Source organism: Vicia villosa, linkage group LG6 (assembly GCF_029867415.1).
Source record: "Vicia villosa cultivar HV-30 ecotype Madison, WI linkage group LG6, Vvil1.0, whole genome shotgun sequence".
Lineage (NCBI taxonomy): Eukaryota > Viridiplantae > Streptophyta > Magnoliopsida > Fabales > Fabaceae > Vicia > Vicia villosa.
The window spans coordinates 5,108,169-5,134,558 of record NC_081185.1 but is presented as its reverse complement, the minus strand read 5'-3'; the positions used below and the strand labels follow the sequence as shown (position 1 = coordinate 5,134,558).

The window sequence follows — 26,390 nt, the reverse complement described above, 5'->3', positions numbered from 1 at the left end:
GACTAATAATTTAAAATACTGAAACATAAAATGAAACTTAAATAGCCACGTAATGCAGTCCAAAAGCAATAATTAGCAAGAGAGTCTAGACCGGAGATACAAGAATATGAAACCGAAGTTAAGGTGAAACCAACAAAGAAACAGGAATCTAGTGCAACTTAATGGTTTTTGTCACAGGAAAATGGATTTTTTTTCATATGAATTCATTTCAAATGGAAATTTGAGGTCTCATCTTCCATGACGACGCGAAAGGGAAAAAAGAAGAAGCTTGACAACAAGATTCGGAAGCGAAAAAGAACAAAATCAGATCTTGAGAGAAGAAGATCTGCAGAGAATATCTACTGATACCATATTGATTATGCCAAGCTCTTGTGAACTGAACCATGTGAGAAGCTAGAAAAATGTAGAGCAATAGAAGAAGAAGATAGAATTCTCATCATATTGAAGAAACAATTACAATATTGGTTATGATTCAGTTACACCAATCAACTTAATACTATCTATATATATATATATATCCAATGAAGTGCAAGATAAAATGATTTCTATCCTATAAAAAACTGCCACGTAGATCCTATCATAAACTCCTAATAATGATAAATACTTAATGATGAAATATCACAGCTAATATACAACCCTTTTATACTTAAGATCTTGAAAATTGTTGAATGGTCTTTGAAACCACTAGTCTCTATGGATATGATAATTGTAACACTTACTTTTGTTTCACAGCGAACACTCTAGCGTCGTCGTCCTCCGCCATACACCTTTTGGTTTCTATAGTCTTGAAATATATTTTCTTTTTGTTGATCACATAAGATTTTAAGGCTTACTTCAAAAATCTCCAACCTTGACTTAAAATCGTGATGGTGCCAATTTTTCCATCAACCACCTTGTTGCTTTCTACCATATTAAAACACTATTGAACAAACTTGATCAAGTTCAAGCCACCCTTGAACCTTGATCTTTACACTTGTATCCACTACCTTCCGGTAACTTTTTTCTTCTTTGGTAGTCTAACAAGTCCACATGCAAGGTTTTTCAACTATCTTTCAAGCACTAATGTTGGATAAACCATAAATAGGAAGTAATGGAGGAGGACCCTCTTTAGAAATGTCATCATTGACCAAAACTTTTTTTTATCACACCAGAAACATCAGAAGAACTATACCTTTCCACGTCTTTTGGGGTGAGACTCATAAAAAGCTATACCACGTTCTAAGAATGTAAACTCTATATGCACTTTAGTAAAAAAATAAATACCTTAGAAATATACCTTCATCAGACTTTGCATCAAATTAACTAAGAATTACCTTTATGTTATTTTAAATAAACATTTGCAGTCGAAAATGCAAAAATAACGAATAATGTAATTTAATTAAAATACCTCTCATCTTCGTTCTCTCGCTTCTCATTTTCCTCCACCGAAATCGCGTCCTTTTCTTTGAACCAAATAGGTCACAATCTGAGTATTAAAATGACTAGGTTTAATAATTTTAAGATTACTTTAACCATAGTCTTATTTCTTTTATTTAAATAAACATATAGTTCAAGAGTGTTCCTGAATTAAAACACCTCAATAAAATTGAATTGTTGAAAGGAAAAATAAACACTTATTATATTGAGTTGGACACGTTAGATATTCTGGCTTTGGGTCTCGTCACTAGTACAAAAATGTTAATTTACACCTGTTTTTTATTAAATTTACACCCATTATTTTTAATAAAAATCGGGTGTATATCCACAGGGTGAGAAATGTCTAACGAATTTACACCCGTTATTTTTAACAAAAATCGAGTGTAATTGGGCGTAATTACGTTTTTAATTACACCCTATTTTATCAAAAATCGGGTGTAATTGGGCGTAATTACATTTTTAATTACACCCTGTTTTAATAAAAATCGGGTGTAATTGGGCGTAATTACGTTTTTAATTACACTCTGTTTTAATAAAAATCGGGTGTAATTGAGCGTAATTACGTTTTAATTACACCCTGTTTTAATAAAAATCGGGTGTAATTGGGCTTAATTACATTTTAATTACACCCTATTTTAATAAAAATCGGGTGTAATTGGGCTTAATTACGTTTTAATTACACCCTATTTTAATAAAAATCGGGTGTAATTGAGCTTAATTATGTTTAGGTTGCATGAACCAGATGAGACAGATATGAATGATATGAACCATCACTAGGATTTTAAACACTTACATATGATTAGAAATACATTAAATTAGTAATGTATTATTTCATGAATATTTGATATCTAAATTTTATAGATCATAATAATCATGATGTGGGCTATATGCAATAAAGATATAGTGGTCTTTACAAGATGATCATTATCATTCATCACTAATATATAGTAATATATCACCCTCACCACCTATCAGTCATATCAGAAAGAAAAGTTACATAGTTGTTACCTAAGTCTTATAGAAAAAGTCAGCAAGAAAATATACTAAAAAAGAAAGAAATACTAACATAGAAAGTAATAATGAAGCTATTTATCAAATCATATATTTACTCTTCCTTTAACATATGTGAAGGAACAACATCTTGAAGAAGACCATGGTCCCTAAGAAAGGAAGTAGTTGCCCCTGGATTACAAAGCTTCCTCTCTTGAGTAAAAGCAGAAGAATTATAATTATAAGGGTTACTCAAAGAGGACAATGTATTAACCAATAGCTGTTGATGTTGATGATGGTGCTGTTGCTGCTGATACTGTGATAAGTAGTTCCCTTGCAAAATTGAACCAAAGTTAGTAGGAAACCCACCGGAAACAGCGGTCGGTGGTGGTATTTGAACTCCGGCGAAAGCGGAACGGGACATAGCTGGACTTGGATGAATGTGTTGGCCTTCATAAGTTATGACTACAATGGTTGGATCAGTATAAGAACGCTCCACACGTTTCTTCACATTACATGAAACAGTGGTGCCGCGATAATAGCTCCTACACATAAACCAAAACATACACATAGCATGCATATTCAAGATGTTAAACACAAACACATAGCATGATCTAAAGTAAGTACCAAGAGAATGTGAAAATATTGAAGAATGAAAAGAATTGTTAGTACCTTGGAAAGGGGCTGTTCTTGACAGCTTTTTGACCGTACTTTCTCCATCTGTACCCATCTTCCAGATGATCCACCTCGCTTTTCGTCATGAACGCGAATCTTGGTTCTCTCTGTCTCTTTTGATTTGTCTTCTTAGTCTTCAACCTAATCCCATACACAACCAGATCCCATAATCCATCAATCCCCAAACAAAAACAAAAGCAAAGTCCACCATATTCATTTCTTTATCTAATTGGATTGTGAAATATATATAAAAAAACACACACACACACACTTTATTATTATACCATAAAATCACCTAAAAGATAAAGTGACAAAAGTAGAAAAAAAAACTTACTGTTTACTGGTTTTTAGTTTTTCTTCTTCATCTTCATTTTCTTGGACTTGGTCAACAAGAGTCTTACTGCATTGTTCATCATTAACTGCTTCACTAGAAGCCGATGAAATCGAGCAAGAGTTAGGAGTTTGAGGCAGTTGATTCAAAACCTCAGAACAATCTTTTCCAGTATACGTATCAGATGAAGATTTAACTGTAGTTTGATGATGACTCATCGCAGACATGGTTGATAGTTGCGGTACATCAAGCAAAGAACTATAGTTTTCCAAACCCAGTAATTCCATAAACCCTAAAAAAGTGTGTATTCAGATTTGACAATGCTCCAGTCATGATGCTACCGTTTGTAACTATCAACACACATTCACAGCAATTCTCAAGTTTTCCACTGTCATTTCAACCATGCCAGAATACCTGGCATGCATCGTATTATTATGCTCCATCATCCTTACTACGGTGACCCTTTGTATGAGAATAGAATTGTTTCCTATCAAGCTCAACAAGCTTTGCAAAGTTTCAGCACTGTTAATTGTTAGTTTCATCAACAACCTACCTTAAACTACACTGAAACTCTATATCCTATGGCGAAAGAAGTTACAACCAGAACAATACACACTTTAGCTCTCACTAATGGATAGCATATCCATCAACGGGATTTAAATAAATGTCGATTTAAACTAGATGACGAGGCTTACATTCAAACTCATGATAACTAATATCTTTGAATATGAGTTGAATTAAGCTCCCAGTGAACTGAAATGGGCTCCCAAGGGCTGATTTGAAAGACTTGGGTCTGCATTGCTGAATTTTGATTTTTTTTTTGGGTGAAAAGTAATACTTCAAAATCATTATTAGCCACTGAGCTTTTGTTTTAAATCAAGCAAACGTGACCTTTTACTCTTTACTGTAGATGACAGTCAGCAGCAGAACTAGAGCCAATTAATACAAGGAACTCAGCCAGTACACAAATAAACTAAGGGGAAAGAAAACAATATCCACTTATTCTGATAGTCTTTCTTCAGTTTTAGCCAGATGCGCGACTTCTGGGAAGTTACATATATAACACCTTTACTCAATGGTTTAAAAATTAATCCTTCACAACTGAAAATCAAGAGATAAGTTAAATCATTGCAAGAGAAACCAAAGTTGGAAGACCAAGGAAAGTTAGATATACAGTGAATTAAACTTATATCTTCTTACGCCTATCAAATGCTTTTAACAATAGTGTAACAGAAACAAACAAATAAAGAGTATACTAAATTATGTTGAAATGGACCATATAATTTAAACGCAAATCACGAAGTTTCTATCAACAACAACCATGCCTTATTCCACTAAGTGGGGGCAGAGTTTTTACCTACATCATTTTAAATTAAACTAGAAGAGTTGATACTGACCTTTCACTCACAGCTTGGTCAAGAAATTTCTGTATTTCCTTAGCATCGTTTGATGTTAATGATGTTCCAAACTGAAGAAATCCAGATTCCTCTTCAAAAGAGGCATGGAGATACTGCAAAAAAATATATATAGTTTTTTCTTCTATAAGCCGTGTATGATATTAAATGAGTAGTTGTTTTTGAACATTAACATTTGATGATGAATAGTATAAAAGAGATCTAATTGGCCTCTTGCTCCCAATCAAACTGAAAAATCGTTAAGAAACTTATCTATTATGGAGTTCCAAAACTAGAACTTACTGAATTTCCATTTGTAACAAATATTAGATTGAGTACCATGGTTGTCAAAATCGGGATCTCAATAAAGAGCGTTAGGATATGGAAAAAGCGTAAATCGTAGGATCGTAACTCGGATCGTAAGATCCCAATAAATAGACAAAATTATAAAAAATAATTGAGAAAAATAACCTTAACATAAAATTCTCATTAACTTAATCATAATAGCAAATATTCAATTAAAAAACATAACTTTTTCAAAACATAAAATTCATAACAACTCAAAACATATTCCAAACTACTTCATCTGCAGTTTTGTATTGGAGTAAGGATGGAAAAGATGAGAATAACAAAATGACTTGATTTGAATTTATAGAGGAAATAGATGAAGAGAAGAAACCAAATCATCATGGTAAGGTAGTAGAGTTCTAATGATTTTGGTGGCTGGGCAACTTTCACGATAAATGGTTTGCACTTTTCAAGAGTATATTTATTATATTCCAAGTCCCAAAACCCTAAAAATATAAAAGCTGCTATTAGGGTTACTAATGGGTTAGTTTTTGGGCCGGGTCAAAAAATCCAAAATAGGTCAAAATAAAATAAAATCCTGAATCGTTGGGATCTTAAGATCCCACGATTTCACGCTCTTTCTCTACGCTCTCATCGCTCCTTCCATATTCACGATCTTTCTGCCAATAAGAGCGGTGGATGGTTCCCAACTCCTAAGATCGTACGCTTTTGGGAGTTAAAGCTAGATCCTAACAACCATGTTGAGTACTAACCAAAAGGCCATAAGCTATGAATATCAGTCAGTGTCAAGCTTTTCAACTTACCTAAATCAACCTAAGCGATGAAATCCATATAGACTCCAACCCACAAAGGTCTTGCCCACACACAATGCTAGCCCAAAGAAAACAGTCCCCTTCCCAGCTCCTTCCCTGTTCAATTCTCTAACTTTCCGGGATATAAACGACTTAGGTTTGAACACTTGCGGAATCTAAACTCTACTGTGAATGCAACTTCTTCTACCAAAATGTACAATCTAAACTCTATTGTAAATGCAACTTCTTCTACCAAAATGTACAATCTAAACTCTACTGTACAATTTGACTACAATCCACCCAGGCCATTGCAAAGCAGGAGATGCCGACCCAAAATCTACACGGCTTGTTATTATGAAGGTAAATCAAAGAATAGCATATTTAATGGAAAACAGAAATGGAAAGAATTTTTTTTATTGAAAGAATAAATGTGAAAAGAAAAAAAGAATAGTGACCAGCCCATCATCCAATGTGAATAAAATCTGCAATATCCTGTGAGTTTAAACAGTCAACAAGAAGATTTTCCAGAAATGCAACTAAATACAAGCAAGCAATGCAATAAACTAAAAGCCTAATCGTATGTTTGGTTCTGCAGTGAAGAAAATTAATTGAGTACATTGATTCTGTCTGAAAGTGAGTTGAAGTTAAAATGATTTATGTTTGGAAAAATACCATGGCTTCATAACAAAGATAACATTCACATACCATGGCTTCGAGAAGTCGTTCCCTGCACATTTCCTCTCTATCCTGCAAATCAAACAGCAAATTTCAGTACCCACTAAACTTTTATTCAATTTATTGGACATTTAACAAAATGGGTCGAGTTTTTAATGATAAAATGAAGCACCCATTTTCCAATTGTGTGAGGAAATTCAACAAACACATAGAGAGCATTGTTTAGAGAAAGGATTACGAGTTCTAGATTGTTGTAGAGAGGCTTGGAGATGAGAGATCCATCGGGAGCCAAGCAGTGGCGCTCTAGCTGATCGATGACATGTGCTACATCGGCGGGGAGATTTTGGCTGTGCAAACCCTTAACCATTGATCGAAACGGTGTCGTTTTTTGTTACATGATGGTTTCAGTGTTGGTTGGTGGCTCCGAGTCGAAGATGAAGAGAATCGGAGTGGAAGTTAGCATCTCAATTCTCAAACTACGAAAGCATGATAGAAAATTTGAGGAATGGAACAACGAAGACTGTGGTTCGGATAGTGTAGTCGAATAGGACGGTGGCGATGGTTCGGGAAATGATGGATTGGCGGCGGAATCAGACGGTGGTGGCGGTTCAGGTTGTGACGAGGTGATGGAATCAGAGGGTGAAGGTGTTTCGGATTGTGAAGAATGATTCATGGTGGATGTGAAATTGGGGTTTGAAACATTTGAAGTTGACACGGTGGTGAAATTAAGAGCATAAAAATGGTAATTAGGGTTCAATGAAAGCAGAAAGAGAAATACAAATATTAACTTATACTATTTTACAAATAAAAATTAAATTAATTTTACTTTTTTTATTTACGCCCGTTATCGAAAAAAAAGGGAGTAAATAAATACTTAATTATAATTTTTTTTAATTTACACCCGTTTTTTAAAAATAAGGTGTCTATAGTTACTTGTCAATGAGACTTTATTTACAAATTTGCCATCTTGTGTCTTATTTACACCCGTTTTTAGTATAATGAGTGTAAATTTATAAATTGTATTGTCATTTTTGCACTAGTGCGTTATTGGACACATCTTTTACTTTAAGTGGTGAATTTTTTTGATGATGATTATTTTTTTGGTTAAGATCCCTTATTGTACATGGACAAGAACTTAGTTCTAGCTTCATCCCATTAGAAGAGAAAATTGGATCAAACAAAAAAATTACCGTTGGAAGATCAAAATTTCCTAACTTGGAACATCATCTTCATCAAATGTAATGTGATTCATCTTGAATTGACATGGGATCATATAAAAAAATGGTTTTAGAAACATGATTCTTGTTCATATTGATTTCTTCTAATTATATGATTTTATAAGGATTAGAACACTATGTTAGTTAGGAACAGGAAATCATTTACTTTTAATCCAACACAATAATGATATTAAATTAGTAATATCATAGATTTAATTGAAAGTAAATATATAATGATGTCAAAGAAGCAAATTGAGTTGTGTGAGGGTCAGATATACTTAGTATCTGCATAACTTCATATCTATTGGGAGTATACGTAGCATTAGACGAATCATTCATCGACAAATATATTCAAATTGTTATCCCAAAATACAAGTAACCATTGAATCAAAACAAAAACAAGGAATAGAACAGAAATTAAGTTTATGGACGATAAATAATAATGAAGAAAAGGATAAAGTTTTTAATATTATGTTTGATAAAAGTCATTGTATGAAATGCATGTGTTTGAAATTAATACAAGAAAGACCAAATCAAATTGTAGAATCTACTATAAGAGCCAACATTCAAATACCTTTCTGGAATTTAAACAGCAAAGGATAATGTTTTTATGGAGTTGAATGAGTTTGCCTCACCATTAGGTTAACACAAGATATGGACCTGTGATGTACTCCTAAGATAATTAAGTTCACTAGAAAACATTTTCATTTGTTGTGTTGCAGTCCATTTGTTTACTATAAGAACCACTTAATATGTGTCTACCATTTCATCCAAACTTTCCACTTTCAAAGATTAACATACAATGGTCTCTGTGTGGTCTCTTGTTTTGTCAGTTCAGTTTCTTTTCCTTTATTCACTCTTTTCTTTCACATTTACTACATCTTTTCCTTTAACTCACCCAAAGTGTCATCAAAAAGAAAGTCATGCCTTGTTGCAATTCAAGGAAGGCTTAATCATCAGTAAATCTGCTTCTTCTGATAATCCACTGAGCTATCCTAAAACAACATCTTGGAATGCAAGCACCGATTGTTGCTCTTGGGAAGGCATTCAATGTGATGAACACACAAATCATGTGATTCACATTGATCTTCGTAGCAGCCAACTCTATGGTACAATGGATGCAAATACCACTCTCTTTCGTCTCGTACACCTTCGAAGTCTCGATCTATCTGACAATGACTTCAATTACTCTCAAATCCCACCTAAGATAGGCGAGCTTTCACAACTCAGATATTTGAACCTTTCTCATGCCATATTTTCTGGAGAAATTCCACCACAAGTTTCACAGTTGTCCAAATTGTTGTATCTTGATCTAAGTTACCACGATGCACCAAATCGTGGATTTAGTTTAGTCAATGTGTTGCTTCTCAAACAGTCCTATCTCAGAAACATAATTCAAAACTCAACAAAACTTGAGATACTTCGACTTAGTTATGTGACTATTTCATCCCCTTTACCAAACACAATCACAAATCTATCTTCGTTGCAAGAACTACATCTTTTCAATTCTGAACTGTATGGTGAATTTCCAGTTGGAGTATTTCATCTCCCAAACTTGAAAATTCTGGATTTGAGATTGAATCCAAATCTCATTGGCAGGTTACCAGAGTTTCAGTCTAGTTCACTCACCAAGTTAGGACTAGCTTATACAGGTTTCTATGGTACACTCCCTGAATCCATTGGAAAGCTTAGTTCTTTAAATATCTTAATAATTTATGGTTGCCAATTTTCGGGCTATATTCCTTCTTCCTTTGGCAACCTCACACAACTCATAGAGATAGATCTTCAATTTAACAAACTTAAGGGTGACCCTTCTGCATCCCTGTCAAATCTTACCAAACTTGAAAACTTGTATGTTGGTCATAATGAATTTACTTTTGAGACCATATCATGGATTGGTAAGCTCTCATCATTAATTGTCTTGGAGATATCCTCACTCAACATTGGCAGTGACATCCCATTATCTTTTGCAAATCTAACCCAACTAGAAATATTAATTGCTGAAAATAGCAATATAACGGGTGAAATTCCATTTTGCATGATTAACCTTACAAATTTAGTTGTCTTGAGCCTACCCCACAATTTTTTGTCTGGAAAGCTAGAACTTAACATGTTTCTCAAGCTGAAAAATCTACTTGTTCTTGATTTATCATTCAACAAACTGTCATTGTACAGTGGAAAAAGTTTATCCCATATGACTGATTTTGGAATTCAAATCTTAATATTGGATTCTTGCAATTTAGTTGAGGTTCCAAAATTTATAAGATACTCCAATAACTTAGAAATTCTTGGCCTGTCAAACAACAATATAACTTCACTACCTAATTGGTTATGGAGAAAATCAAGTCTACAAATCATATATGTTTCTGACAATTCATTGGCAGGAGAAATATCCCCATCCATATGCAATCTCAAATCACTCATCCAACTTGAATTAGCATTCAACAGTTTAAGTGGCAATGTTCCCTCATGTATAGTTAACTTTAGCCCATATCTAGAAATTCTGGACTTAAAAGGAAACAAATTGTCTGGTCTCATTCCTCAAACATACCAGAAGGAAAATATTATTCAGATGATTGATTTCAGAAACAACAATCTTCAAGGTCAGTTGCCAAGAGCATTGGTCAATTGTGGAAGGCTAGAGTACTTTGACATTAGCCATAACAATATCAACGATTCATTTCCATTTTGGCTGGGAAATTTACCTGAGTTAAAGGTGTTGGCTCTAAGTGACAATGAATTTCATGGAGACATTAGGTGCCCTGACAACATGACATGCACGTTTCCCAAGCTTCACATCATTGATCTTTCTCACAATGAGTTCTCTGGAAGTTTTCCATCAAAAATGATCTCGACTTGGAAGACAATGCAAACATCTAACACAAGTCAATTACTGTACGAGAAAACGTCAAAGTTCTATTCGCCCATCAAGGAAGGAGAATATTTGATGACCTCAAATATTTCTTACTCATTCACAATGTCAAACAAAGGGATCACCATGGTTTATTGTAAGCTTCAAAAGTTTTATAGCTTGATAGCGATTGATATTTCAAGCAACAAAATCACTGGAGAGATACCAAATATCATTGGAGATTTGAAAGGTCTTGTTTTGCTCAACTTGTCGAATAACAACTTTGTTGGCAGCATTCCATCTTCTTTAGGGAAGCTTTCAAAACTTGAAACACTTGACTTGTCTTTCAACAGTCTTTCGGGGAAGATTCCTCAACAGTTGACACAACTCACATTTCTGGAGTTCTTTAATGTGTCCTACAACAATCTCACAGGACCTATACCACAAAATGCGCAGTTTTCAACATTCCAAGGGAATTCATTTGAGGGAAACCAAGGTTTGTGTGGAGATCAATTGTCAAAGAAGTGTATAGAGCATCCAGGGCCTTCTTCCTCTGATGATGATAATGACTCGGAATCTTTGTTTGAAATTGGGTGGAAAGTAAGTCTAATTGGGTATGCAGGTGGTCTTGTTGCTGGAGTCGCATTGGGAATGACTTACGCCTCACAGGTACTTTGGTGGCTTAAAAGGTTCTTTTGAGTTAAAAAGGCTTCTCTTTCTTTTGTATTTTGTTTTCTTATGTTCTTGTGAGTTCCTATAGTAACAATGTATTTTGTTTGTATTTTATCTCTTGTTTGTCTGAAATATTATGAAAAGCTAGTAAGTTCAACAAATGTTATGGTAGTGAAACCTCAAAACTATAATATACTATTTTAGTATTACTGTAATAGTTACATTATATTATTTTCAATCTCAAATTTTAATAGTACTGAGTTGCAAAATGGAACATGTATATATTCATTAGGAGATTTAAATAACACCATATTCTTTTTACAAACCATGATTACCCCAAACACATTCTAGCATCAAGCTTGTTCTTGCAACAACTATGATTATTATCAAAGTAGTAGAGATTTAAACAAGACAACCTATGTAAAAAACATCGAATGTAAGTCTCTTTCTTGCAATTCTATGCTGCATCGATTGGGATCAAAGTCAAATGAGATATTGCCAATACCATCATAAAAGATTTCTCCAAGTTCATCATCACTAGCTATCTGTTGCTCTTTCGCGACTTCATCCTCGGATACATTTGAATTCTTTTCAAGCAATTCCTTAAACAACGAAGATCGAAGGAGAAGACTAAGCGCGGTGGGAGAAGTTGACTTACTGCTCAAGAAACTGTAGTTTTTGTTTTCAAATGATGATTCTTGCTTTTCAGTGGAATTCAGATTATAATCTGGGATGAAAAAGCTCTTTTGATGGGCTAATAACTTTGATTCTTGTAATAGAGTCGAGTTATTTGTCGATGCTATTAATTATATTTATTTTATTATTCACCGACCTCTTCCAAGTTATCCTCCTACAAAATCCACAAAATATTAATAGTGTAAGCATTGAAATGTAAATAAGCTCACTACAAGAAGACCAACATAAATATACCCTAATCTCTTTTAATGTTTTATCAAATATACAAACACCTCTCTTTCAAATTAACACACCAGAAAAATAGATATATACCAATAGAAGTTTTTAATATCAATAAGAAAAATAGTAAGTATAGAAGTCATTTACCTTCCTATGAGAGAGGTAGTATCTATTTTAAAACTAAAGGGAGTGTTGTGTCTTTTTAATAGGTGAATGTAATTAATTTCCTTATTTAAAAATGAAAGCTTTATTTATTGTTTGTCTGATTGTATTTAGTGCACAATTTAGTCTTTTATTTGACTAAGTGTTTTAAAAACCAGACTGAACTGTATAGTCGAAGCGGTCAAACTGAGAATTGGAAAAGTTATCTGTCTGGTTTGATTATTGGACCAGATATGTTATTTAACCGGTGATAACTGGCTAACAACGGTCAAATCCAGAAAAGAAATCGATGAACCGGCGGTTTTAGAAAACCGATGGTTCAAATGCATATATTCCTTTTTTTCTGCCCAAATCGACGCCGATTTCATGATTTTTTTAATAAAAAAATATAATTAGACTTTATTCAATTTTATTTGGAATAACTTTTCCCATGTTTGCAATTAGATTTGGTTTAAAATTTATTTAAATTTATATTTTGTATTATTTTGTTGTAAGGGATGATTATATTTAAAATTTGAAAGTAAAAAATAAACATGTGAAATTATGATATTTTAAAATTATAAAATTTTGTAGGTGTTGTGAATTTTTTTAGAGACTCAGTCATCCGGTTCGATCGATTTAATAAATATATAGTATTGTAATAGAGACCGATTTATTTAACCAAGTTATTCGGTTTAATCCAATTTAGTCAGACGGTTCGACCAATGACTCAGTAGTTCGACCAATAAACCAGTGACCAAATACCCTCACCGGTGTTACGAAGTCTAATACCAAATAAAATTGCACAAGGAAAAGTCCAAATTCAGAATATTAGAATTGACTATGTATGAAATTGATTGGAGCGATTTAAAATGATGAAATGGTTTCCCAAATATACATGGAACCGTAGAATCTGCGCAAATTGCCAAATCAAATAATAGATACAAATGAAGAAAAGCTCACTACATGTTAAAGCATCAAATAGTGCTTGTTATATAAAATTCCATGTAGGAATTCCATGTGTTTGAAATTATTACAAGAAAGATCTAATTAGACTATAAGAGCGAATATTCATATACCTTTCTTTGAATGTAAACAATAAAGATCAAATTTATTTTGGAGTTGATCAAATAAGCCTCACACCATTAGCCTAACATAAGATACTGACTTTTGATAATCAAGTTCATTAGAAAATATTTTCATTTTATTATATTTCAGTCCATTTCTTTACTATAAGAACCACCTAATATATGTCTACAATTTCATCCAAACTTTCCAGTTTCAAATATTAAGATACAATGTCTCTTGTTTTATCAGTCCAATTTCTTTTTCTTTATTCACTATTCCCTTTCATATTTACTACATCTTTTCCTTTAACTCACCCAAAGTGTCATCAATATGAAAGCCATGCCTTGTTGCAATTCAAGGAAGGCTTTAACATCAATAAGACTATTTCTGATAATCCACTGAGTTATCCTAAAACAACATCCTGGAATGCAAGCACTGATTGCTGCTCTTGGGATGGCATTCAATGTGATGAACACACAGATCATGTGATTCACATTGATCTTAGTAGCAGCAAACTCTATGGTACACTGAATACAAATAGCACTCTCTTTCGCCTTGTACACCTTCGACATCTTGATCTTTCTGACAATGACTTCAATTACTCTCAAATCCCACCTAAGATAGGCGAGCTTTCACAACTAAGATATTTGAACCTTTCTCTTTCCGTCTTTTTTGGCGAAATTCCACCACAATTTTCAAAGTTGTCCAAATTGTTGTCTCTTGATCTAAGCTTCCAGACAAATAGTGAAGTCAATCCGTTGCAACTAAAACATTCTAATCTCAGAAGCATGATTCAAAACTCAACAAAACTTGAGATACTTCGACTTGGTGATGTGACTGTTCTATCCACTTTACCAGACACACTCACAAATCTAACTTCGTTGCAAGTACTATATCTTAGAAATTCTGAGTTGTATGGGGAATTTCCAACGGGAGTTTTTCATCTTCCAAACTTGAAAATTCTAAATTTGAGATTTAATCCAAATCTAAAGGGTAGGTTGCCTGAGTTTCAATCTAGTTCACTCACCGTGTTAGCACTTGATGAGGCAGGTTTCTATGGTACACTGCCTATATCCATTGGAAAGCTTAGTTCTTTAAATATGTTACTAATTTTTGGTTGCCATTTTTCTGGCTATATTCCTTCTTCCTTTGGCAACCTCACACAACTCATGCAGATAGACCTTCAATATAACAAACTTAGGGGTGACCCTTCTGCATCCCTAGAAAATCTTACCAAACTTAGAAACTTGTATATTGGTTATAATGATTTTACTTTTGAGACCATAGCATGGATTGGTAAGCTCTCATCATTAATTAACTTGGAGATATCCTCAGTTAATATTGGTAGTGACATCCCATTATCTTTTGCAAATCTAACCCAACTAGAAATATTAAATGCAGAAAATAGTAATATAATAGGTGAAATTCCATTTTCCATGATGAACCTTACAAATTTAGTTGTCTTGGGCCTATCCCACAACTTTTTGTCTGGAAAGCTAGAACTTAACATGTTTCTGAAGCTGAAAAATCTAATTTTTCTTAATTTATCATACAACAAACTGTCATTGTACGATGGCAAAAGTTTATCCCATATGACTGATTTTGGAATTCAAATCTTACAATTGGATTCTTGCAATTTAGTTGAGGTTCCAAAATTTGTAAGATACTCCACTAATTTAGAATATCTTGGCCTGTCAAGCAATAGTATAACTTCACTACCTGGTTGGTTATGGAGAAAATCAAGTCTACAATTCTTAGATGTTTCCGTCAATTCATTGACAGGAGAAATATCCCCATCCATATGCAATCTCAAATCACTCATTCATTTTGAATTATCGTTCAACAATTTCAGCGGAAATGTTCCCTCATGTATAAGCAACTTTAGCCCAAATCTAGAAATTTTGACGTTACAAGGGAATAAATTGTCAGGTCTCATTCCTCACACATACCAGATGGATAATAATGTTAAGATGATGGATTTCAGCGACAACAATCTTCAAGGTCAGTTGCCGAGAGAATTGATCAATTGTGGATGGCTAGAGTACTTTGATATTAGTCATAACAATATCAACGATTCCTTTCCATTTTGGCTGGGAAATTTACCTGAGTTAAAGGTATTGGCTTTAAGTGACAATGAATTTCATGGAAACATTAGGTGCCCTGACAACATGACATGCACATTTCCCAAGCTTCACATCATTGATCTTTCTCACAATGATTTCTCTGGGAGATTTCCATCAGAAATGATCCTGACTTGGAAAACAATGAAAACATCCAACACAAGTCAATTACAGTACGAGGAAACATCAGTGTTCTCTTTGCCCTACAAGCAAGGAGGTTTCTCGGTGAGTGAAAATGTTTCTTATTCATTCACTATGTCAAATAAAGGAATACTAATGGTTTATAATAATCTTCAAGAGTTTTATAGCCTGATAGCCATTGATATATCAAGCAACAAAATCAATGGAGAGATACCAAAAATCATAGGCGACTTGAAAGGTCTGGTTTTGCTCAACTTGTCAAATAACAACTTTGTTGGCAGCATTCCATCTTCCTTAGGGAAGCTTTCAAACCTTGAAGCATTGGACCTTTCTTTCAACAGACTTTCAGGGAAGATTCCTCAACAGTTAACACAACTGACCTTTCTGGAGTTCTTTAATGTGTCCTTCAACAATCTCACAGGATCTATACCACAAAATGCGCAGTTTTCTACATTCCAAGAAAACTCATTTGAGGGTAACCAAGGTTTGTGTGGAGATCAATTGTCAAACAAGTGTATAGAGCATCCAGGGCCTGTAGCCTCTGATGATGACCATGACTCAGAATCTTTGTTTGAAATTGGGTGGAAAGTAAGTCTGATTGGATATGCAGGCGGTCTTGTTGCTGGAGTGGCATTGGGAAGTACTTACGCCTCACAGGTACTTTGGTGGCTTAGAAGGTTTTTTTGAGTTAAAAGAATCTTAAAAAGGCTTCTCTTTCTGTTGTATTTTGTTTTCTTATGTTTTTGTGAGTTCCTATAGTAACAATGTATTTTGCTTGTATTTTATCTCTTGTTTGTCTGAAATATTATGAAAAGCTAGTAAGTTCAACAAATGTTATGGTAGTGAAATCTCAAAACTATGATATACTATTTTAGTATTACTGCAATAATTACATTATATTATTTTCATTCTTATATTTTAATAGTACTGAGTTGAAAAATGAAACATGTATATATTCATTAGGAGATTTAAATAACACTATTCTTTTTACAAATCATGATTTCCACAAACACATTCTAGCATCAAGCTTGTTCTTGTAACAACTATGATTATTATGAAAGTAGTAGAGATTTAAACAAGAAAACCTATGTAAAAAACATTGAATGTAAGTCTCTTTCTTGCAATTCTATGCTGCATCGATTGGGATCAAAGTCAAATGAGATATTTCCAATACCATCATAAAAGATTTCTCCAAGTTCATCATCACTAGCTATCTGTTGCTCTTTCGCAACTTCATCCTCGGATACATTTGAATTCTTTTCAAGCAATTCCTTAAACAACGAAGATCGAAGGAGAAGACTAAGCGCGGTTGGAGAAGTTGACTTGTTACTCAAGAAACTATAGTTTTTGTTTTCAAGTGATGATTCTTGGTTTTCGGTAGAATTCATATTATAATCTGGAATGAAAAAGCTCTTTTGAAGGGCTAATAACTTTGATTCTTGCAATAGAGTCGAGTTATTCACCGATGCTATTGTTTGAGACTCTCTTTGTAGTGCTAGTGATTCATGGTTTGGTTCTACAGAACATTCTGGCTTTAACCATTTTATGTAACTGCTTAATTCAAAGTTTGTTACAGCATGGATTCCTCTATACTCAATTGCAGCTATGTCGTAGGCTCGAGCGGCTTCCTCTTGTGTACCTTTGTTGATTAACAAGATATGTTATTGAGATTTTATTGAATGAAAAATGAAAGATATCTTTGTTGTGTGTGTGTGATTGAACTTACTATAGGTTCCAAGATAGAGATATTTGTTTCCAAAAACTCTTCCTATTCTTGCTTCCCATCTACCATTATGATGATGCCTGCAAAGTATTCATTAAGTATTTGTGATTTATGTTGATTAGCAAAAATTAAGGTTGTTCATGATACTGTTCAATCAAAAAACCGAACCGAACAATAGTAAAATGTCATTTGAATTGAATCGAACTGTTGCAATTTATTTAGAACCGAACCAAATTTATTGCTTTGGTATACTAGTTTGGAATATTGAGCTGTACCAAACCGTTATAAGACTGTTTTTCCTAAACCGAACCATTTGTTAAAGAACTGATCCGTTATATTTTTTTGGAATTTTTTTAATAAAAAAATTTAAACTTGTCTTTTTTATTTTCAGTTTCAGTTCGATTTATTTATCATTTCATTCGGTTCTATAACTGTTTGTGCAAAAGTTCACTAACCAAACATAATAGTCCACGGATTTTTTTAACAGTCCTACCAACAATTCACACGCCAATTTATATTCTACATGAAGTGTATTTATCACCTTGCTACACCTCTATACTTTGAAACACCTCTTGAAAATCCACTGCTTTTTCTGCAAAATTAGTTATAAAAGTTAAAAATCATATTCAAGAGGGGAAAAAACCACTGTTAATTATTTAGTATTACCTTCTTAATGTGGCCAAATACTCCTCTTTGGTCATAGTATTCATTATTTCTATCTCTTTCTCATAATCTGATACCTGAAAATTGGTGAAAGTTGATGTTCCCCAATATTTAAGTGCAGCCAAATCATAAGCTCTTGCAGCAGATTCTTCTTCATCATAAGCCCCTACAATATTTCAAACATAACTTCTCATCTTAGACCTAACAAACATAATGAAAATATCAAAATCTTAGCTTTAATAACTAAGATACTCACCAAGATAAACTATTAGTCCCAACATCAAGTTCCAGCCAAAATTCCAAATGGAAAGAATCATAAACATTAAAAGAAAAATTGTTAGTATAATAGTATGAGAAAAAATTAAAGATCATAACTATAGATTAATAGAGTTAATGATGAAACCAAAAAAAATAAACTCTACCTTGTTTCCCTTTCTTCTTTTGTGTTATGTTCCAAGAAAGCTTGTCCCACAAGTGAGCTTCGTATCTACCCGTCCATCTATGCCTGTTTACAATTCATTTTTTATTAGAAATATAAACACAGACATAGTGATGACACTAGCACGTTGACATCAGTAATAATTTGAAAAAATATATTAATTAAATGTAACGTGTCTGTTGTCATGTTAATGTCGGATACAGACACAGACATCAGACACCTCATAAATCTGAAATATCGTGTTACATAGTTATAGAACAAAAAATTTTATTTCCTATAATCACCTGCTAACACCACGAAATTTTGAGCTTCTCTTTGTAGTATTAGTTGCACAATTCTCAGTTACACCAACATGAAGCTTTTGGTTATGGTTATCATCTCTTATTTTTGGTGCAACAGCATGTTCTCTTCTTTGTCTCTTAACACAACGTGCTCCTTTAACCTCTTTTTCTTCCATGGACCTTTGACTCTTTCTCAAACACACTTCATTCTCTATCATCATTGCCATAAACTTCTTGTGTTTATTTGTTGTTGTTAATGTTAGGTGGAGTTTTGTTCCTAATTCTTAACAACTTAGTACTTAACTTGATACAATGTGTGTGAGGTATGTGTTATATATTAATTATAGGATGCATGGTTGTTTTGGAAGTATTATGTTGTTTTGGTTTTATTGTTAAAAACATGACAACTTGATTGAAGGTATAAACAAGAGAGACGATAATTTCATGGGGAATTTTGTGTTGCCAGCTCAAATTAGTCCAAAAGTTTTTTTAGTTTATTTTAATGAGAATGGGAATTGTTCCTTTATGCCTTTTTTTATAAGAGTTCTTTTGTAAAATGATAGTGATGTTCCAAAATTTTAAGGCAACAACCCACTTTTATGATGTAATAATGTGTTGTGAAATAACAGGTAAAGAAAAGTATGTACTAAAATAACTCAATTTATTTTTAATTATATAATTATGACTTCTAATCAATATTACTTTCATCACTTCCATAAAAACAAATTATTTTAGATCTACATTAATATATATTAAAAATACTATTCTTGTATTTTATTTGAATTGGTCAACTGAAAAAATTATTAAAATGGGAGAGTTTAAGATATTTTTCAAATTCTTCATGCATTCATAATTATTTAAAAGGATGTCCATATATATATATATATATATATATATATATATATATATATATATATATATATATATATATATATATATATATATATATATATATATATATATATATATATATATATATATTAGACATGCATGTGACTCCATACACAAGAGAGAGTGGCTTGTGTTTTAGAAAAACGATAATTTGAAAAAAAATCAGAATTATTTTTAGAGTTCTAAAAAGTTCTAAAGAATATTTTAATAAATTAGTAGCCAAAACATAAAAAGTTAAGGGTAAGAAAGTAACACTAAGATTATAGAGGTTCGGTCGAAACGAAGTGACCTAATTTTCTCCCTAAGATTTGAAATTTAGAGTATCCAATAATTCTTAAGAGTTTTTAGTTGGTTGAACTCTCAATCCCCCTTATACAAGAAAAAATAAAGTTTTAGGCTAACTTCCAACTAAACAGAAAACACTGCAGAGAAGCAGTCAGACTTCTTTCAAAACAGTAAATTGAAGAGGTTAGTCCCCAAGCTATACGTAGAATTTTATAAGCTTTATCTTTAATCAATGTGAGTTTTTGAATCATGTTGAACTCACGAACCAAACCGAGGTTTTGACCGGGCTGACCGCGAACCAATGGGATTTTAAACCAGGCATAATTTCTACTAGAATAACCACGAACAACATTGAGATTTTGAACTGGGTGATCTCAAACAAAAGTAAGTTTTTGACCGGGCTAAGCCTACTAACTAAAATGACGACTTATAACCTAAATCCTCAAACCAAAGATTTTAAAGGGTTTAGCTTTAAACTCAAACAAACACTTCCTTATGGAGTAATTATTCCCCGAAGATAAAAATATTTCATGGTGAATTTACAATTATAGTGCTTCTAGAATACAAGATTCATCACTAAACAAAAATAACTTTCTCGAAAGTGCTATGACTAATTCTAAGTGAGAGGAAGTGAAAAATATATTTAGAGAGAGAAAGTGAGGTGTGAGATAGAATGCTTACGATTATGGTTGTGAAAATGGAAAGGGAATGACTCTATTTTATACGCCAGAGGTTGGCACAAAAAGAAAAATTTCTTGGGCCAAAATTAATGTGTTAAACGATTGGTATCTTGCTCTAATCGATTGGAAGGCCTAAATATAAAAGTTTAGGGTGTTTAAAAAGCAAGAAAAAGATATATAGTTGTAACATATAAGGAGCTATCACACATGTTTAAGGTTTGTTTTTGCACTAACCCAATTGATTGGGTATACGTGTTAATCAAATGGCCAGTACAAAAAAAAAAGTCTAGAACTTTTTGAAAGCTCTTGATTTAACTGGCATAACTCCAAATCATTTTTAAAAATAGTTTGTTAAAAAAAGAAGTTTTAAAACTAGTTTTAGTGTGTGTGAATTGTCATATAACTTTACAAAAAATCCCTTGTGTTTTTATAACTCATTGTTCACTCAGACGCATCAGGATGAGCCTTCACACTTTCGCTCCTTAACACTTTGAAGCTTTAAGACTTGTCAAGTAATCCAATCATATAGACATTTGGTTGAATTATTCTTGTAGGTGAGGCTTGAGATTTATTATGATTGAATTTCATCATCATAGGATCTTTGTCGTGATCATTCAACCTTATTGTGAGAGACAGAGTATAAACCAATTTTCTCCTCGAAGTGATACGACGACCATCATCTTTGAGCTCTGTACGCACAGACAGTTGGCTCTGAAGCAACATCTGAAATGTTACAAAACTCGGAATGAGTTGTTGGGGATATTGGAGTGAGTAGGAAATTGTGGGGCTTGAAATTCTTCTAACTCTCAATATAGACAATGAAGAGTTCATTATTATTATGTTGACGAAGGGAAACCAACCCTTGTTTGCGCCCCTTTTTCTTCGAACAATGCTAGACCGAGAAGTAGTGAAATAAGAGGTTTTTCGAGGTAGAACCTATTTTCCATTAATATTCATACTATTATTGGAGCATATTTACAAAAGCCCAAGCTACCACGTGGTTGAGAGGGGGCAATGAGCAGGTGATCCAACACCTCATTCTCGAAAGCAGTTAGAGGCATCCTTACACCTATTTTTTGAAAGATACATTCAAAAATGGGAATAGAGCACAACTGAAACTCACTACATATAATTTGGTATGGATAGGAGAAATCAACTAGTCAAAATACGAGTGTACCTCAATATTGGCACAATCAACAACATAATCTCGGATATAGGTGTAGACTATTCCCTGAAATTTAAAATCTACCCAGCTATATTGAGTTACACCAGTCGTTTCTAACAAACTCTCAAATCGAACCATATTTGTTTATACATCATAAAGAGGGTCATTTTGGTTAACAGCAACAGAACAATCTAAAAAAGAAGCATAAACCCTAAAACGACTAGGAATTGAGCCTTTCTCGAGGGACTAGATGAAGCAACCTTTCTCATGTTCTACTTCCCTAGATAAATATATACCCAAATCAAAATAGGGTTGGGCAAGAGAGGCGGCGAAAGTAGAAGTTTCTCTCAACGTGGAATCGTCATCATTACTTGAAGATTCAAACTCAGACCCAGAACTACCGCTTAGCACATTTTTGGCGTGGATAGAAGGATTCGCCCCATTAAAAATGTCCACAAGTTTTGGATCCTCCACTCCAGCGGATGATGAAGACTTATCACTATTAAGTTCGGGTGCCTCATTTATGGGTACATTTCTTAAATTGGCCATAGCTGCACATAAAGGGACGAAGAAAATACCTTGGGGAAAGAAGACAAACTCGAGGAAGGTAGGGACACTGAAAAGTAGGATAATCTATCGTGGGAAGATGTTAAGTGTAACACCCCTTTTCTAAACCCCAAATATAACAAATATTCATAGAGTATTAACATGCATAAAACAAAAAGGACGTCACATGTTGTTTTCACCACAATGAAAATCCAAAACAAACATACCAAATGTAACACCCTTCTAAACCCCGCGGAAATTAAATAGATAATTCATAGTAACATGAAAACAAGGGTGCCACAATTCAATTTAAAACAAAATAACATATGTCATTGTCATGCATTCACTAAGGAAAATTCATCATAGTTCATAACATCTCATGTTAACACAGCGGAAAATAAATCATACGGATAAGTTCGACATCTTTGATACTATATCCTACAAATCACTCAAAACAAACAAATAGAGTTGTAAACTTATAAACTCAAAAACTCGCGTTCCCCAATGTTACAATATTAGAGCATGACATCTGATGCTATACTAAACACACTGACTTATGAGCTAATCCTCACCAAGTCGAACTCCGCTATCCTCAATCTGAAAATGACAACATGTAAGGGTGAGTTTCATTCGCAATTAACAAATATTATTGCATCATAAACAATAAGACATCATAGTCATATTATTCATCCGATTGTATTATATTCAGACAATTCATCATCACACAATCAACACATCATCATAACACTAAAACACATCCAATCATGTTATAAACATCATGCATATGAATGAACTGACACTATGCATGTGGTACCAACATCATAAATAGGAATAACCCACCGACCAATCCAACATCATCAAGATATGGCCCTGCCAGCACAAATTCCACGCAATGGGAATTATGCCCTTCACTGATCCACAACAATCATCTGGATACAACCCTCAACAAATGATTATGAATGAATGCAAACACACACACACACACACATATATATATATATATATATATATATATATAACATACTGATACCATCATCGATCCAATGAACAACATCGTCTCATGTTCAAACTATCATCATCATCATCATTAAAGCATGTTTATATATATTAGCATCATTCAAATACAATTAAATCATCATCAAACACAAAGGTTATTTCATAAGGTTCATCATACTCGAAACGGCATTCAAAATAGGCAAATGGTTCAAAAGTTACGCATCATCAAACTTTCAAAAATCACAAAGCGGAAAAATTCTGCACACACGCTGGTCGTACGCGTATCAGCAGAGGCTGATTTCCACACAAAAACGCGCCATACGCGTATCACATCACCATACGTGTATTCCCTCCTCTTATACGCGTATCATACGCGTACCGGCAGAAGGCAGCGTTTGGACGGGACAGGGCAGCGTACCATACGCGTATGGCCCTTGGGAATGTCCCTCATACGCGTATCATACGCTTATCATACGCAAAACACCAGAGACTTCCAAAACCTGCAATTGTACCAGTTCGTCTTCCACTCGTTTTTCACCATTACAGTCTGCGATTTTGGATCTAAACATAATTTCTGCACACTTTGACATATAGGATTCATCTAACTTCAACAATCTATTATCCTATATTAGTTTTACACATTAAAACCTAACTTCTACTCAATTATCTAGAAACCTATATTCTTAGATTCAGTTTCATGGATGAACACAACAACACATCAACAAAACACCATATTCATACCATAACATCAATTCACACACAATTATGCACATAATGTAACATAGGTAACATCAGATTATATGATCCTATTCAAAAATCATCCTAAACCCCAATCTAACATATAATCAAATTGACCTAAATAATACCTCTAATCAACATTATCATCTATAATATGACAAGAGATGCTAACCGGAAGAATCCCCCCTTATCTTAGCCAAAGATTCTTGATTTGGTCCCTTCCTCTTCTGTTCCTCTTTCACGTTCTCTGAGTTCCTTACTCCTCAACTCTTCTTTCACGTTCTATTCTTCCTTCTCTAATTCCTTATTATTTTATTAAAAAATAACGTTTAATTAGTAAAAGGCTTTACTAACATAACACCCCCTTCTTACTAGTATCACACATAGCCCAATGCCATAAACCAATCTTTTCCAATTTTATTTTCACAAAACCACAATAATTCTAATTATTAATTTAAATTCCAATTAAATTAAAAATTAAAATATACAGGTGTTACACCAAACATGCACTAATCATCTTGTAACAAAATTTGATACCTCATGCTTTCATAAATTATGCACATCGCACGCGGAATAGTAAACATCAAGAAATTTCAATGAATATATCTCATACTATATTCATCTACCAATTCAAAATAACATAACTAAATATGCTATTTGAAATTCCAAATATCTAGGCAACATAGCCTTCAACAACATATCCAAATTATCATGTCAAATACAAACAAGATAACAATATTCAAACATAAGAACAAGTTCAAATAAAATTCCCCCAAGTGTTACATGATCAGAGCATATGACTCGCTACCCAATCTAAACAACAAAACTTAGAAGCTCCTCGGCTAAATCCTCAGACAAGCTCACTACTCGTCGGAACCTAAACGATGTCACAATGAACATCATTCAGACAGAAGGGTGAGAATACGCATCATAATGAATATATATAATATGTACAATGTACATAGCATATAATAACATTGTCATTTTATCACACTTCATAACTGAATAAGTTCCCCAATTATTGCATACAATACCATTCTCAATTATCACACAAAGCAATCACATCAATTCAAAACAATCACATAGCACACAATGTGACTCGAATGTAATAAATGTGACTCAATGCATGTGGTACCATGTGAGTATCAAGCTCAACGCTCCCGATTATAAACCAAAGCCACGCTTCCGATCCGGACAAGATCAAAGCCACAATTATGAACCCAAAGTTTCACCGCTTATGTTTCAAAACCAACCATTGTGAACCCAAAGTTTCACCGCTTATGTTTCAAAGCCAACCATGAATGCATGTACAATCACCATTAAACATATGCAATTAATATTATCCATACTATCTTAACATACCGCATACCATCACAATTCACACATTGAATTATCCACCAATTGTACAAAACACACATATCAAATAACAATCAAAACAATTCACAACAGCTAGCATATATTCAATCACACTTATCATGAATATCATACCACATATCATCAGGGCCGGTCCAACTCGTTTAGAGGCTTAAAGAAAATTATAAAGTAAGGCCTTTAAAAAATATTTTAAAATATTTATTTTGTAGTTGCTAAGAGTTGAACTCAAGAACAAAAGAAAATGAGGCTTATATTTTACTAACTCAACGACAATAATATATGTAACTCAAGAGTAATTATATATTTTTATAATTAAATGAAAAAAATTTGAGGCTTTTTTAAGCTCAAACTTTTGAGGCCTAAAGCCCTAGCTTGGGTAGCTTGGCCCTGCATATCATGCCAACAATTGTCATTCATCGCTTACCAACTCATAGCATACATAAAGATAATTACATGGTTTTCACACAAAAAACCTGCAAATTTTAATATTTTGGAAGATTTTCGTGTGCTATACTACATAAATGTCACGAAATTTATTAAACTTGCATACATTGTTATTTTGCAAGATTTACGTGTACTATAATACCTAATAGTCATGAAGTTTGGTAAACTAGCAAAATTTAGTCTTTTGGAAGATTTTCGTGTGCTATAAACTACGTAAAAGTCGCGAAGTTTGTTAAACTTTCAAAATTTGGTCTTAGGGAAGATTTTCGTGTGCTATACTACATAAAAGTCATGAAGTTCGTTAAACATAAAAAATTTAATATTTTGGCAGATTTCGTGTGCTACTACATAATATGAAGTTTGTTAAACTTGCAAAATTTAGTCTTTTGGAAGATTTTCGTGTGCTAGACAACATAAAAGTCAAGAAGTTTGTTAAACTTGCAAAACTTGGTCTTTCGG

General features: G+C 33.3%; 3 protein-coding genes across 4 annotated transcripts; 1 reads left to right on the top strand and 2 right to left on the bottom strand.

Moving 5' to 3' along the window:
- Window positions 1-2,320: 2,320 nt before the first annotated feature.
- LOC131608790 (WRKY transcription factor 23-like) lies at window positions 2,321-7,327 on the bottom strand. 2 transcript variants are annotated; one of them, XM_058880330.1, is made up of 6 exons: window positions 6,820-7,327; window positions 6,612-6,653; window positions 4,810-4,922; window positions 3,416-4,513; window positions 3,079-3,222; window positions 2,321-2,951 (listed from the first exon to the last, which is right to left on the bottom strand). In XM_058880330.1, exons 4-6 carry the CDS (start codon window positions 3,697-3,699, stop codon window positions 2,522-2,524), a joined length of 858 nt encoding a protein of 285 aa, XP_058736313.1. In that variant the 5' UTR covers window positions 3,700-4,513; window positions 4,810-4,922; window positions 6,612-6,653; window positions 6,820-7,327; the 3' UTR covers window positions 2,321-2,521. The 2 variants fall into 2 exon arrangements, with proteins under 2 accessions (XP_058736313.1, XP_058736314.1); XM_058880331.1 differs by having other exon boundaries at window positions 3,416-4,922.
- A 1,019-nt stretch (window positions 7,328-8,346) lies between these two features.
- LOC131608789 (receptor-like protein 7) lies at window positions 8,347-16,602 on the top strand. The gene is made up of 5 exons (XM_058880329.1): window positions 8,347-11,318; window positions 13,760-14,278; window positions 14,357-14,741; window positions 14,832-15,329; window positions 15,486-16,602. Exons 1-5 carry the CDS (start codon window positions 8,601-8,603, stop codon window positions 16,391-16,393), a joined length of 5,028 nt encoding a protein of 1,675 aa, XP_058736312.1. The 5' UTR covers window positions 8,347-8,600; the 3' UTR covers window positions 16,394-16,602.
- A 163-nt stretch (window positions 16,603-16,765) lies between these two features.
- LOC131608788 (AP2-like ethylene-responsive transcription factor At1g16060) lies at window positions 16,766-19,039 on the bottom strand. The gene is made up of 6 exons (XM_058880328.1): window positions 18,816-19,039; window positions 18,515-18,597; window positions 18,096-18,258; window positions 17,971-18,021; window positions 17,433-17,509; window positions 16,766-17,345 (listed from the first exon to the last, which is right to left on the bottom strand). The coding sequence occupies exons 1-6, from the start codon at window positions 19,037-19,039 to the stop codon at window positions 16,792-16,794; spliced, it is 1,152 nt and encodes a 383-aa protein (XP_058736311.1). The 3' UTR covers window positions 16,766-16,791.
- Between the last annotated feature and the right edge of the window lie 7,351 nt (window positions 19,040-26,390).